The following is a 16,165-nucleotide window of genomic DNA, read 5'->3' as shown; positions in this document are numbered from 1 at the left end:
CTGGGATGTGCTTTTCTATGTTATTGTTGTAAGAGTGAGTTAGAAAAGTACATCCCAGCATATTAGCTATGTTATTGTTGAAAGAGTGAGTTAGCTAGCATGCTCTTATTGTAATGGTCAGATTAGCTCTCTGCTAATTCACAGTTATTTCCATGCTAACAGATGAATCATGAATCTACAGCCATCAACATATTGTTGTCCTACACATTTAATGTGCATCCTTGTGTCTATTGTCAAGTGAAATCAATAAGGGATCATAGCTTCCACCTGGTCACTCTATGTCATGGAAAGAGCAGGTGTTCATAATGTTTTGCACATGCAGTCTATACACTGAAAGCAGAAAATGCCACAATAGTAAATGCCTGGAGAGAAGTACATCAAAGGAGTGTGACATTTTGAAAAGCTTGTATTCTGAGTACTGAAAAGAAACGGGAATAGCGACAGTATGCTCAGTATGACATATTTCACATTCGTCATATTTCCTCTATTCTACTGAGCCTTATTTACTTTATGTTCATTTTATTATATTTTATTATTTCTTATTGTTGTTACATTGTCAAGAAGGAACGGGCAAGTAAGCATTGTGTTGGACGGTGTATACCATGTGCATCCTGAACATACGACTAATTAAACTTGAAACTCATAAAAGCGACTCAATTTAGCACCGTGTAGTCATAACAACGATTGTTTTGATAAGACCAACTGCAGAGAAGTCAAAGGTCCTTGTGGATCTAATCATACTGAGTACCATGTCACTGCACTGCTACACCCATTCCTAACGGAGCAGCTCTACATGAGTTACTCTACAAAGGGTTCATGCAACCTCCTCAGAGGCCCCACTAAGGGTCATGCTTCTCATGCCCGAACAACTTCTCTCAAACCTAACCACTTACTAAATAACCACAGAGGTAATGACCTAATTGCCATAATTTTTCATGGGCTGAACCATAAAGACGAAAGAAGTGACACTGTTCAATAATGTATTATATCCATCTATTATTAACCAAGCTTTGTTTCTATCAGCAAAGCTGGAGGGAGAAGAAAAAGGACAAGGCCACTTCATTGCCACTGTCTTTTTCAGTGAGAAGGGGGGAGGATTCCAGTTGGGAATATAAATCAGGAACATTTTATACACACAAACATATCCCCGAACAGATTTACATTTCCTAGATTTGTAAATGTTGTAGATGTTAGATAGCCCAGAGATGGGAATCCAACCATGAAAAACAAACAAGGAGAATGTTTATGCCAGAGGCAAATGATGCCTGGTGTTAAGTCCACATATCTAGCAACTACTGTACTGTAGCTACATGCACCTGGGAATATTCTCAGTATACAATTACTGTGAATGCATGTTTAATTCCTAAGCAACTGAACAGAGCAGTGCATGAAATAATGAATGTATATGTACAGAGAATGATATCTTAATCATTCCATTCAATAAGTGGTATCATAGCACTAGATTGGTAAAATAGAACAATGCTGCTAATATAAAAACATCTAATGAAAACCATCATTGAGCAGTAAATCTGAAAGTGTACCACTTGAGAGTAACAACAATCATTTGTAATCTATTATATTATCCATTTACTTCCATATTGAAATGATGCCAATTAGCATCAATATTCCATAGCACCAAATGGCTCCTCTCTCATTTTAATATGAAAATAACTCTCAATCACGCTGTCATTATGCAACTGCTGTGTTGCGATTGGACGAACATCGAGATGGAATATTTTTGGATGGAAGGCTGAGCATGATTATTATCTGCACACAAAACAGCCCCTTGTATTAACATAGAGGTACAGTGTGAAAAAAACAATGTTTACATAACACATTTACCATGAAAATGAACATAAATATGAATATTCACACTTTGAGTGAAGCTGATCAATCAAAGGCAGTAGAATTCATCAGCTGACAGGCAGGTGTAATCAGCCATCACAGAGTGCTTTCAGGACTACCGAGGCGCTTCGTTTAATTCAACGTGTAATCGATGCTGATGGGACAAACACCAACATGTATGCATGCTTTAACCCCTTACTGCCTCTTTCTTTAATGAATACAGCCACATGTACAGTTTATGTCGTGCATTTGCTTGGAAGTTTACTGTTTAAATTGTGCTTCATCCATAGGTGCTATTCCATATTTTACCATCGTTTTATCATGAGCTCATCTGACAGACAGACATCAAGAGCAGAAAAAGAGACAGAGAAAATATGGAAATCCAGAGAGACTGGGAAGGTGGATTGATCAACTGGGTCCAAGTATTTTATAGGGCACCCATGTCACGTCTGGTGAGCCAGTGGCCTGTCGTCAGGGCTGCCAGTGGGCATAGGCACACGGGGCAGAGTGGGGCGGGGCGGGCAGCTGCTGCACTGTGACAGGCTCTGTCAGCCAGGAACCCTTGGTAATTAAAGCAGCCCTCTGTGCTATGCCTGGGGGGTGGCCTGGGACCAGGAGCAGAGACAGGAGACAGGGGAAGAAAGGAAACAGGGTAGGGGGCAATGAGGGGGGTTATCCAATGTGAGTAAGCATTCTCCTCTTTCTGCCCAGAGGCTATACACAGGGCTTGTACAGGAACTTGCCAAATGACAGTCACCCAATTTGCTTTCATGAATATTAACCAGGACATGACAGAAGGGGCCGTTGTCTGCTCTGCTCTGCTCACGGGTGATATGCAAAGACAGATCCATCGTCTGATGTCAGAGGAGTAGGATATGGTAAAGCGTAGCCCCATGGTGTACCTCTAGATCTAGTTTTATTTTCATGCGTTAAACGGGTGAGAGTGGATGTCTCATTAATAGAGGAGGCAGCAGCAGCATATCTCAGTAGGGAGAATGTCAGCGCTCCAGACGTTGATGTCTGAATTATGCTGCTGATGAACTAACAGGAGGGAGAGAATCTGATGGGGGATTACAGTATATACCAAACTATAGCAGCTCCATCTGCTGCTACTACAGCTGAATAAAAAGTACCAGGGTAAAAATAATACTGTTTTGTTGCGCAATATTAACACTAGAGGGTGAAGAAAGAGTTTATTTCAAATCAAATCACATTTTATTAGTCACATGCGCCAAAGACAACAGGTGTAGGTTACAGTGAAATACTTACTTACAAGCCCCTAACCAACAATGCAGTTTAAATAATAATAATAATAATAATAATACGAATAAGAAAAATTAATAAAAGTAACAAGTAATTAAAGAGCAGCAGTAAAATAACAATAGCGAGACTATATACAGGGGGGTACTGGTACAGAGTCACCAGTTAGTCGAGGTAATTGAGATAATATGTACATGTAGGTAGAGTTATTAAAGTGACCATGCATAGATAATAACAGAGAGTAGCACTGGTGTAAAGAGGGTGGGGGGGGGAATGCAAATAGTCTGGGTAGCCATTTGATTAGATGTTCAGGAGTCTTATGGCATAGGGGTAGAAGCTTTTTAGAAGCCTCTTGGACCTAGAGTTGGCGCTCCGGTACCGCTTGCCATGCGGTAGCAGAGAGAACAGTCTATGACTAGGGTGGCTGGAGTCTTTGACAATTTGTAGGGCCTTCCTCTAACACCGCCTGGTATAGAGGTCCTGGATGTCAGGAAGCTTTGCCCCAGTGATGTACTGGGCCGTACGCACTACCCTCTGTAGTGCTTTGCGGTCGGAGGCCGAGCAGTAGCCATACCAGGCAGTGACGCAACCAGTCAGGATGCTCTTGATGGTGCAGCTGTAGAACCTTTTGAGGATCTGACAACCCATGCCAAATCTTTTCAGTCTCCTGAGAGGGAATAGGTTTTGTCGTGCCCTCATCACGACTGTCTTGGTGTGCTTGGACCATGTTAGTTTGTTGGTGATGTGGACACCAAGGAACTTGAAGCTCTCAACCTGTTCCACTACAGCCCCGTCAATGAGAATGAAGGCTTGTACGGTCCTCTTTTGCTGTAGTCTACAGGCATTAACCGAGCAAACACTTTTGTATATTCAATCAAATGGATGGGAGAAAACAATTGTTGTTTTAACTACTCTTATGAGAATACCAAGTTCTTAAAATTGCTCAATGATTGTCCTCCTCAGTGCCCAGACTTTTCTAGGTTGATTCAATCTATCTGTGCCAATGAGGGAATACTAAGTTTTTTTTGCAAATTTCTCAAGAAATTTCGAGTGCAGCATTTTCTTCATATTGGGTAGACTTTCCACCAACAAATTAACAGAAATTAAAACAACATGATGTATTTATGGCAAGCTGGAGCTAATCCCCTTGTCAAAGCCTGTGAGCGGCAGAGGGGAGAGCAAGGGGAAGTCAATGTGTGTAGACTAAACTAAACCACTGCTTAAACCTACAGGGATAATGCCAAGATGCTAGACCATCTTGAATTAATGACATCCAAGTAGACCAATGCTGGGTGGCAACATTTTAGATGAGAAGGACATGGTCACACTGGACTGTTGAATAAAGAAAGAGCTGTGAACCTTTTGAGTATAGTATGCTGAATCTTTCTTATATCCTTTGACGGATTCCTTTGTACCAGAAATGGTACTGTACAACCAGTTGAAGACAGCGTGATTATGGTGGCCCAGAGGGTGATTGTGTAGGGTGTGCTGCACAGGTTTTTTTGCGATTTCTAATGGTCACATCCATAATGACCAGGCCACACCTCGCCACACCGACCAAACGGGATCAAACACACACTACATGACCAAAAGTATGTGGACACCTACTTGTCAAACAGCTCATTCCGAGTTGGTCCCCCCTTTGCTGCTATAATAGCATCCACTCTTCTGGGAAGGCTTTCCACTTGTTTCACTCTTGGAACATTGCTGCGGGGACTTGTTTCCATTCAGCCACAAGAGCTGACTGATGTTGGAACATTGCTGCCAGGACTTGCCTCCATTCAGCCTAATTGCCCACTGATGTTGGGCGATTAGGCCTGGCTCGCAGTTCTCTTACCAATTAATCCCAAAGGTGTTCAATGGGGTTGAGGTCAGGACTCTGTGCAGGCCAGTCAAGTCCTTCCACACCGATCGCGACAAACCATTTCTGTATGGACCTCGCTTTGTGCACTGGGGTATTGTCATGCTGAAACAAGAAAGGGCCTTCCCCAAACTGTTGCAACAAAGTTGGAAGCACAGAATCATCTAGAATGTCATTGTATGCTGTGTAGTTAAGATTTCCCTTCACTGGAACTAAGGGGCCTAGCCCGAACCATGAAAAACAGCCCCAGACCATTATTTCTCCTCCACCAAAGAGTTGGCACGATGCATTGGGGCAGGTAGTGCCTCCCTGGCATCCGCCAAACCCAGATTTGTTCATTGGACTGCCAGGTGAAGAGTGATTCATCACTCCAGAGAATGCGTTTCCACTGCTCCAGAGTCCAATGGCGGCAAGCTTTACACCACTACAGCCGACGTTTGCGCATGATGATCTTAGACACTCGGTCTCCCAAGTGGTGCAGTGGTCAAAGGCACTGCATCTCAGTTCTAGAGGCGTCACTACAGACTCTGGTTTGATTCCAGGCTGTATCACAAACAGCCGTGATTGGGAGTCCCGTTAGGGCGGTGCCTAATTGGCCCAGCATCGTCTGGGTTAGTGTTTGGCCGGGGTAGGCCGTCATTGTAAATAAGAATATGTTCTTACCTGACTTGCCTAGTTAAATAAATAAATAAAAGACTTGTGTGCGGCTGCTCAGACATGAAACCCATTTCATGAAGCTCCTGTCGAACAGTCATTGTCCTGACGTGGCTTCCAGAGGTCGTTTGAAACTTGGCAGTGAGTGCTGAGGACAGACTATTTTGCGGTTCAGTACTTGGCGGTCCCGTTCTTTGAGCTTGTTTGGCCTTTGAGCTTATGTGGCTGAGCTGTTGTTGCTCCTAGAAGTTTCCACTACAGTTGACCGGGGCAGCTCTAGCAGGGCAGAAATTTGACAAACTGACTTGTTGGAAAGGTGGCACACTATGACGGTGCCACATTGAAAGTCACTGAGCTCTTCAGTAAGGCCATTCTAATACCAATGTTTGTCTATGGAGATTGCATGGCTGCATGGCCAAATCCGCAAATTTGAAGGGGTGTCAACATACATTTGTACATATAGTGTACCTCAAAGGCTGTTAAAGAACGCAGCATTTTGCGGAAATGTGTCGTTCAGTACAAACCGTCACGTAACGTAGCAAGCGTTAAACTGAACTGAACACACCCCAGGTCAAGAAGAGCACATGGGCTCAACAGTATTTTGACAGACTACCCTGCTTAGCTTCCTCACACAAAGTTAGAGTAATTAAGTTTATTACAAACTGTTGATAGTGCAGTTTGAGGGTTATTTAGATGGTGGATGGATGGATGTCTGTCTATGTAGACAAACACTGGAAGGAGACAGATTACACATCTGCAGAATTAATGATGGACTGACCACAGTTACTGCCATCCATGAACTCAACTACTTCCTGTTCTCCTCCAACAATTAACCTAAATCTGACCAATCAGAATAGAACAAAGCAGTTGCTAGGTAGATAAGCAATTACTGTTACAATTCCAAACAATTGATTCTCCACTTTTTAGAACTACACAACAGTGACTTTGAAAATAACAATATCGCAGAAAATAAATGATGCACTATTGATAGTATTAGCAGTTACTCAAATAGTATTTTGTAATGGGTCCCCATCTTACAACACGACAGGTCTGGCCGTGAGGTGTTTCTTGTTGGTCAGAAATGATCAGCCTCACATACTGGGGATAGATAGCATGTACTGGTCAACACTCCTTATTATGTCACCAAACAGTAAGGTGCAGGGACATCAATTATGTTGTCATGCATATACACATAATTGCCAACCTGCATGCTCGCTATGGGAACAGGATCTTCCAGAGTGGTGGCAAATGTAGACATACTACAGTGTAGAGGAGAACTTCTAGTGAAAATTAAAATAGGTGAACAGGTGATGCCCAGGTGATCATAAATCATGTAGCAAATGTAAAATATGTTGCAAACGCCCCATTTATTGTTAGACAGTGATGTAACACTTATTGAGAAACAAACAGAAGTGATGTCATCACATATTGTTGTTACTTCCATTGATCCACATTCCACTGTTGTCAAAGAGAATTCAGTCATGAACAGCTGGCGTTGTGAAGTGTGTCAGCTGGCTCCTGTCATCTTATAAGCGGCACCATAACCAGGGCCCTTTAAATATGCTATGTGCCACACTCACTTATATACTCCAGACCTATTTGACAATCTTTATAAACATATTAAACATTTATCACATCCAATCCGTAAAGCAAACATATTTATTTAACGCTAAGGAGCACAGCATGTGTTCCCTAAAGAACCCCACAGCCAACCTGCCCCCTCCTCTCTCTTCTCAGTCACTACCCTTGCTTTCTTTGTTATCCCCCTTCCTCACTACACACCATCCCTCCAAAAAATGTAATGTTCCTTCTCTCCTCTAGGGTTGTCCCTTTTTCCTGTGTGTTCGCCGTGTGACAGGGAACGTTAGCTCTGTAAAGCCAGCCAGCCAGCCAAGCAGAAGCAAATGTATTCAGAGCATTTAGTACTCCGGATTAATCGAATTATAATTTAATCATCTGATCAAACAGCAATTAGCATAATCACTTCTGGGGAAAGGCTGATAGAGAGCGAGGGAAAGCAACACATAATAAAGCTCAGGCTAGCAACACTCTAATGAGACATTTGCCAACATTCACAAAGTTACTGATTCCTGGGGACTCTTTAAATATGATCCACCTCTTTTTAAAGGTGCAACTCTGCATATTAAAACATCAAATTGGTGACGGATCCAAATTCATTTGAATGCACGCTCATTCATACACTGTGGTTTGTGTCTCTTTCTCTGCATTCTGAAATCAGATATGAAGTTTGAATATTGTGAACACAAACAGTATTTGCATCTTACAGAATGACTGATTGAGAAGTTTAGCTGCGATAAGGACATAGATTCAACACTAAGAAAGGTAAAAGAGTGTAGATCAATAAGACAAAGGGAAGCAGATGGAATGTGAGCAACCTGCCAAGCTCAAAGAGATCCAGACACGCACTGTGAGAGTCACCAAAGTAATCCATCCATACAGTACCAGAGCAAACATGTGCATTGGGCATATAGGGATCCATCCAGTTAATTCCCATGGCTGTGTAGTTCAAAGCATGAGCATTTGGGTACTAGATTAAGTGACCGATTAGTTCTGTCCCTCAAAAATGATATGTGATCTTTGTGACTTTGTGAATAGTTATCGTTACTCTTTGTATATTTATTCCTCATGCTGTTACTTTTCTATTATTTCTCTTTTCTCTCTGCAATGTTGGAAAGGGCCCGTAAGTAAGCATTTCACTGTTAGTCTACACCTGTTGTTTACAAAGCATGTGACAAACATAATTTGATTTGATTAGCCACATCAACCACTCTTCCAACATCTGTCCTGTTCACTGCACTCTTACTTATGAGTTGCACTACATCATACTTGAGCTCTATATACACACCACGCATATATAGTAGTCCTAATCCAACACACAGTATGTGCATTAGACATAGGTAGAATGTTAGTGCATGCATTTATTTTGTCAGTGTTCTCTAAAAACTGCTTTAGTCTCATTGTTCCTTCACCATGCCCCTTTTCTAAGTGCTCAGCCTTTTAAAATGACATAAAATAACATGTCATGTCTTTGCCCGGTTGATCAAACACGTAAATCTGTGTGGGTTTTTTTCCCCAGCCGATGCTAAACAGTATAGTTAACATATTAATGTGAAAGACATTTACATGGTGCTCATGCAATTATATTGTTCTGATTCAGCAGAATCCTTAAGGATACAGAGTCTGATTTGTAATTAGATTTTACATTCAGTGAAACATACCACCACCCCTGTGAGTCTCCCATGCCCCATTACTAATTAGACTGCAAGACGGTTGCTGAACATCTTTAGTAGGCATCTTCATTATGCAGTCAGAATGTGTGAACTGGGAGATCCATTACTACACATCAGGGTCTCCATCATCAGACATTACCATTAGTAACAGTTCCTCAGAAATAACAACAACGCAACCATTCACACTTTTCACCAGCAAACACCCTGTCATAGGGGAACTACTCTAGAGAACAATTGACCTTAAACAAGTGCTGAATTCATGTTTGAACTGAACTCACATCTACTTCTCAGATATATATCTATCAATGCATACAGAGCGACTATATTTTATTGCCTTACTATTCACATTTTCATAGGTAGGTCAACCGTGCTGCTCGGATACCTAGTTGACTGTTGGGTCATTCCATTTGATTTGAAATGAACTTTTTATACATTTTTGCCCATGGTAGAAGTGTTCAGAAAGTAACTTTTTGTACCTGATTGACCAAACATGTAAGTGTGCTCAAAGCATACCCCACCCAACCTTGAGACCCTTATATCTTCATCACTGGAAAAGATAACAGTTTAACAGTTGAGTTTGCTATAATTTCCCCTCCTGTCCCCTGTGACTATTCCCCAGCTCGTTGCTGTAAATGTGAATGTGTTCTCAGTCAACTTACCTGGTAAAATAAGGGTTCAATAAATACAATTACAAACAAGATTGTCAAACTGTTATATAATTTATTGGAAAAAAAATGTTTTAATCTTTTAACCTTTAACATCGGTAATGTAGTTTAGACCCTATTTGACATCCTCTGAGGTGTCTGTGTTGTGTCCGCCATCGGTTAAGACACAGCATACTCTTGAGTGTGGGTGTCATGTTTTGGCTGAAAATGTTTTTTTCAAGAAATTGTAAAATAGTTTGACAACTGTCTGTAAGCTTTTAAATGATCTGCACATCTGTCTCATAAATGTTACGTCATTCGAGTTGGAAAAGTCACTTTCTTACCACTTCTACTATGGCCAAATATGGAGTGAACATTTTGTTCAAATGAAAAGTGGTGCGGTCAAAAAGTGATTGAAATCAAATGGAACGACCCTGTCCCCTGACTGGAAATAGATTTCAACAAATCATACTGATTTAGATTTAGATCTAAGTCCTCCTCAATTGCCAGCATGAGGCCACTGCTACCAAAAGATGGTCAGTCTTAAAGATCTTTAAATAGATATGGAGGATTCAAGGGCATAAGTCTTACAAGAGGAGCACCTCACTATACTGGAACAGATGGATCTCTAAATCAGTGCGCTGCCTTAATTGCCCCCAGCATATTAACTCCCCTGAAACACAGGTTCCTCCTCTCAGCCAAGTTAAGTCAAATCAATCTGCCCGCAGTCTCCATTGCATTTTCCTTCTCAGGGTCCTAATGTGTTGTCATGCTAACTGGGCGGGCTAAGTGATGTTGGCAGCTATTTAGATGCCCTACGAGGACTATCTTTTCTGAAAAGGATTTTGTACATAATCATCCCTCGACAATGAGAAAGAAGGGCATTTTGATTGAGATAGAAATGTGTACATGAGAAGTGTACATGACCTATTTACCTTAGTGTAAGACAAAAGAAGGTATAGGCCATCTCAAACGGCCTTGCTCAGGTTTGTCTCTCAATCATTGTGCTGAAATCTATGGTTTACACCTCAGACAAAAGTCATTCGCCTCCGTTCAGAATTGCCATTGCTATGAACATTCTCAAGCAGCCCTCCGCCATAGTGGTGCCCAAAAAGCTGCCCAGTCATTCTGAATGGAGACGAATGACTGTTTTGTCTAAATTACACTATAGTGGCCTGGAAATACATTGACATTGCAAATATTTAGTAGTAAACAACTTCGCCATGATTATCATGCTGTCATTTTTACTTTAGACAGATGGCAATGTCATCATTAGCTAGCAAAGTTGGTAAAAAAAAAATAGCTAGTAATGCTAACGTTAGTTGGCTAAAATCCGGTGCTCTCCCCTCAATCTTAGTTAGCTAGCTAGCATTATACTACATCTAAAGTCAATCTAACAAAGGGTTTTCCTACTAATTATTTGGCACCTTTTGAAATGTCATTGTATTTCCAAGCCACTGTAATGCACTTTTGATTAAATCTTCATTGACAATGCATTGAGCAGAATGCTCAGTCGGGCATCCGTCCTGAAATGAATGTTCAAAACAATTGTGACAAACCGTGGAACACATGAATAATGGCCCTGTGTGAGCTGCCTCGCCGCATAATGTATTTAAAAACAGAGTTGGAGCTTGGATTGGTTTTGCCTTAAGGCATCTTTTAGAGGGCAAAATCCTCAGCCATCTAAACATAACTATTATAGCCTAATTTATCTCTTAATTACATTTCAATTTGAATAAAAATTATAAAAGGTAACCCACAGTACACAAAATAAATAAATGTTTTAATTTCCATATTGCATTATTAATTCATGTTTTATAAATGCTTTAATGGTTCAAAATAAAATCCCAATATCTTAGGATAATATGTATAAATGGAGTTAATATGAGAGCACAATGTCTAAATAGGCCAGAATAAAAATTAAAAGAAGGCTTATAAATATCATACCTGTAAAATGTTGTATTTGGAGGCTAATTACAACAGAGAAAACTAATCTACTGGCCCAGTTCCCTCAAAAATTATATATTTTAGCTGTATCTTTTATTGTGCAATTCAGGTATAATTCCCTCAATTATCATTATGCCAGAATATGCCAAATAAGGGCACAGGAAGTGCCTGGGCCCTTATCAAGCAATTCCCGGTCACCCACCCAGTGTATAGCCTTATTTAGTCAAACTCACACTTTCCTGACACCCATAATGGAGGTTTCCATAGAGACAGGCCAGTGAACATGTGATAGACCTGTAGATTTAGGAATTAGAATACGAATTTGGTATTTAGAATAGTAATTTAATAGGATCTCCATAGACAAACCTAACTCTAAAAAGCAACAATTAACTACAAGGTCGTCATTCTGCCATTGTCAGCTCAGCTCAGTCAATACAGACCTCATCATTATCATGATAATCGCTATCTTCAGAAATCCAACCACAGAATACAATGAAATACAGTGCAGAAAAATAAAACAAGATTCCAGCTCCAATTGCATTCTATACCCATCGTCCAAAAAGGCATAACATAGATAACAATAGAACAACACAGAAGGGTGAAGCCATTTCCAAATAATAAAATACATGTTGGCATGTACCCTCTATTCTATTCTTATATTAGGTTGCCAATATAAGGCTTCTGAGACTATATATGGATCCAGCCTGGCCTGACAGTTGATCTAATGTCATGGCACAATTATAATGATTAATCACAAATCCTTATTGTTAATTTATGAGTTTCCACAGAAGCCAGTGTGAGTGAGGGAGATACCATTTTATGTGGAGTAGAGATGGAATAGCCAAACCTGGATATCAATAAGCAGCTGACTGAGAATATCCTTACAAGGGAAAAAGGGAAGATAGTCAAATATGTATAATTTAAGATTTTTTGGGGGGGAGGGGAGTGGAGTGAAACAAGGAACTAGAAAGGAACCACTGATTTTCTTGTCATGTTCACCTTGTCACATCTGCGTTGGTATAAAACGAATGTCCCTCAATGTGCTACAATGGGTTAATCCCAAACCTCCAATGCCCCCTTTTTGCCTGATGCGGTAAATTCAGCGACCCTCTACGACATAACCACAACCAGAGGTTCTACCCTGTTTACTTAAAATATCTGCAACGCCCCCATCTTGTCAGCTTGTACAGTTTGTAAGAAGATATATTTTCTTTCCATTTCCTCCCCTTCTTCAACCTCTGTGTTTTCTCAGTCTCCATCTCCCCCTTTCCATTCACACCCAGCCTTTTCATAACCCCCTTATATCCAGTAAATAATGGTTTATTTGATCCTGTGTAAGTAATAAATTGTATACATTTACTGCTTTCACCGATCAGCTTCACATTGCAGATTCATAGATTTATGAAAGCACACACAGTACACAAATACACACACACACACACACACACACACACACACACACACACACACACACACACACACATACTCACCCACACACACACATACTCACCCACATACCTTTTAAGTGAATGCATATAGAATGTCTTTCTATCATTTATTGGTCCTTTTAATCTTTAGGTTGCAAATCAATATGAATTGATCACATGAAAGGAGACTGTATAATTCTGTGTGTAATATTCTATAATATCATTGTTTTTTTTATTTCTGTTACATGATATATGGACTGCAAGCTCTTTCAAATCTATTTACCAGCATTATCTCAATAAGAAATTACAACAACAACAAAAATATTTGTCTGCAGTGTCTACAGGGGTGCCTTTCCATTTTGCATCATTATCAGGTTCTGGTGGCTTACATTTTCTTATCTCCTTTGTACACAATTATTGTTTCTTTACAAGTCTTCATTTGTCTACACACCTGTGAAACGGGCTAGAAATGTATCGCATTGTTTAATGAAAACTTTACTGAAAACTAAATGCATTTATTCAAAATCAATGTACTATGTTAATCTAATATCATACATCTCTAAGGATAGAGTCAAATTATAGGCTACATGATCAAGCTTTTACAAGTGTCTAATATCCTTTCGAATTTGAATACCTTACATTGAACTTGAAAATATACAACCCTAAATAAATAGCTTGGATGGGGGAGGGGAAGGGGGTTAAACCAAATTTCCAGTATATAAAATACGTCAGTCATTATTGAGGCCCATGCTACTACTGACTGACATAGCCTACCGGCATAAACATCCAGGCATGTAAAAAATGATTCAATTCGATGTAGTAATTGCCACTGACAACAATTAAGGTTTTAACCTTAAAGTCACGTCTACTTTATCAAGCCTCTCACGAACATACATTTATTTCCTCAGCAATCAATGAAAAATGCAATTGAAGAATGAAGGCATCATAAAAAATATTTTCATTGCCTTAACACAATTTATGTGAATCTATCAAATATTGACCAATGATGTGGCGTATAGTTAAAATAGATTAAAGCACATTTCACTCCCGTTCCTCTCTCCCTAGCACTGTTGGCAACCATAAAATGTGTAACACAGGTGACCTCCACCCCCCCCCCCCCCACCCCCCATCTACTTTACATTCCTCACTGAATTACTGACATAACTAATGAACATTAAAATTAGCAAATTAAACTTACCATTTAAGATGCTCTGGAAAAAGATAACAGCCAATATCCACATGCCCTGCTCCGTTCAATCCCCCCAAGCTATGCTTTCTCGTCTTCCTCCGCACACTTTGACAGCTGCTTTCCTATAATGATGTTTTGTGTGGCAGGTGTAATGTTAAACATTTGCTACTAGCTTGTAGTAACCAGTCCAACTCTCTGCTGATAATAATGTCTTTACCGTCTCCTCCTTTTTTTCTCTATAACGCCCTCCCTGGTGCTCTCGTAGCCTACTCTTCCTCTCCCCTTTTCAGACCCCTCTTTGAGCTTGGAGGATATGTGCCTCTCTGATTGTCTTGGTTAAAGCTGTGATATCCGACTCTACGCAGCTCTACGCTGGCCCTCCGTGCATTGCTACTTTCCCTACTCTTCAAAGGGATGCTCGAGAGGGCTACAGTGCTCGCCTGCAGCCCAGGTGTGATGCTGAGTCAGGGTAGTGGCACGCGGGCAACCGTAGGTACTAAAATAAATCTCCGGGTGTGAAACGGGGACACCTAAACAATAACGATGTGGAATCCACAAAAACGCATCTTAAAACGAAAACTGAAAAATAAAATCAGGTTTGAAATCAAAATGTGAGAAATAAAATAACTTAAAATAAAGAGTCAATGTTCAGTTCAATAAGAATGAAAACCCAATCCGGATGAGCTGAAGTCAGACCATCTTCACCACCTCTCTCCGTCCAGCAAGAGGCAAGCACGCGCATCTTCCCACTGCCCTTTTAATCGCATTGGTCCATGCGCTAACCCTCGCTGCCTCAGAGCACTACAGAATAACCCTCTCCCCTGCCTTTGCAGCCGCTTTAATTCCTCATTGCCTTAAAGGAGCAGAGGCGATAGATAGCCAGTCCTCCTAGGCGCTAGGTGAGAGCATTTACAGTAAGGAGGGGGATTTTGCAGTTAAAGAAGGCGCACCTGAAGAGCCGGTTAACAAGGAGAACATTAATTTTTACGCACCAGTGTTATACAGGCACAGATTGCGTGCGTAAATAAGTGTTACTTTTATTAAGGTAAACTAGGAACATGACTAGAAACGTATTTTCTATACAGGAGAGGTACACAGGATTACGCCTTCAAAATGTTCTTGACTCGAAGTTCTTGAGTTTTTTAAATTATATGTTTGTGGAAAATAATTTTCAAAAAAATATTATTTTTAAATGGAGTTTAAATTAATCATACACACATCTAGCATTAGGTTGGTAAAATGCATGTACAATATGTCATGATATCTTTGTGAAACAAATGGAAAAAATCATTTTTTCTAAATTTTTCTTTACTCTATTTTGGGTTGGCATTACATTTTGGCATTTTGTTGAAATAGTCTATCATTCAATATTTTATTCTAACATCAACAATTATTACCACAATTGTTTTGATGGGGAATTCTAACTGGATTTGGTGCATTTGACATTGACCTGCCTCTGGTCCTTTCCCCACCCAGCCTCTGCCCAGGAGCAGGCCCTGTCTGATAAGCTTCCAAAACCATCAGACCTGCCCAAGAGGCCATTCACTGCAAACAGAGGACCTGTCTGTCAGCATCTGTCTGCAGCCACACATTCAGTACCAGCCCCTATGTCACGACTTCTGCCGAAGTCGATGCCTCTCCTTGTTCGGGCAATGTTCGGCGGTCGACGCCGCTTGTCTTCTAGCCATCGTCGATCCATTTTTCATTTTCCATTTGTTTTGTCTCGTTTTCCCACACACCTGGTTCTCATTTCCCTCATTATGTGTTGTGTATTTAACCCTCTGTTCCCCCCATGTCTTTGTGTGGTATTGTTTATTGTAAGTGCTTGTGCACATTTTGTTTGACTGGTGCACGTCGGGTTATTGTACCCATACTTTGTATTTCTTATGCCATTGGTTTTTACTATTAAACTGCTCCGGCTATGATCAAGTTCTGCTCTCCTGTGTCTGACTTCCCTGCCACCAGATACGCACCCCTTACACCCTATCCCTCTCCAGGCATAAAGCCTGCTAAATTAAATGTATGTACAGTTGAAGTCAGAAGTTTACATACACTTAGGTTGGAGTCATTAAAACTAGTTTTTCAAC

At 40.5% G+C, this 16,165-nt stretch overlaps 1 protein-coding gene across 1 annotated transcript in view; it reads right to left on the bottom strand.

Moving 5' to 3' along the window:
* Window positions 1-14,764, bottom strand: part of LOC139382679 (cell adhesion molecule DSCAM-like) — a 123,124-nt gene extending 108,360 nt beyond the window's left edge. Inside the window, exon 1 of the mRNA XM_071126767.1 lies at window positions 14,088-14,764. Within this exon, the coding sequence (XP_070982868.1) occupies window positions 14,088-14,130 (43 nt within the window). The 5' untranslated portion in view covers window positions 14,131-14,764. The remainder of the gene's footprint in view (window positions 1-14,087) is intronic.
* Between the last annotated feature and the right edge of the window lie 1,401 nt (window positions 14,765-16,165).

Source organism: Oncorhynchus clarkii, chromosome 24 (assembly GCF_045791955.1).
Source record: "Oncorhynchus clarkii lewisi isolate Uvic-CL-2024 chromosome 24, UVic_Ocla_1.0, whole genome shotgun sequence".
Classification (NCBI taxonomy): Eukaryota; Metazoa; Chordata; class Actinopteri; order Salmoniformes; family Salmonidae; genus Oncorhynchus; species Oncorhynchus clarkii.
Note: the sequence above shows the minus strand (reverse complement) of the source record. Positions and strands in the feature narration are given on the sequence as shown.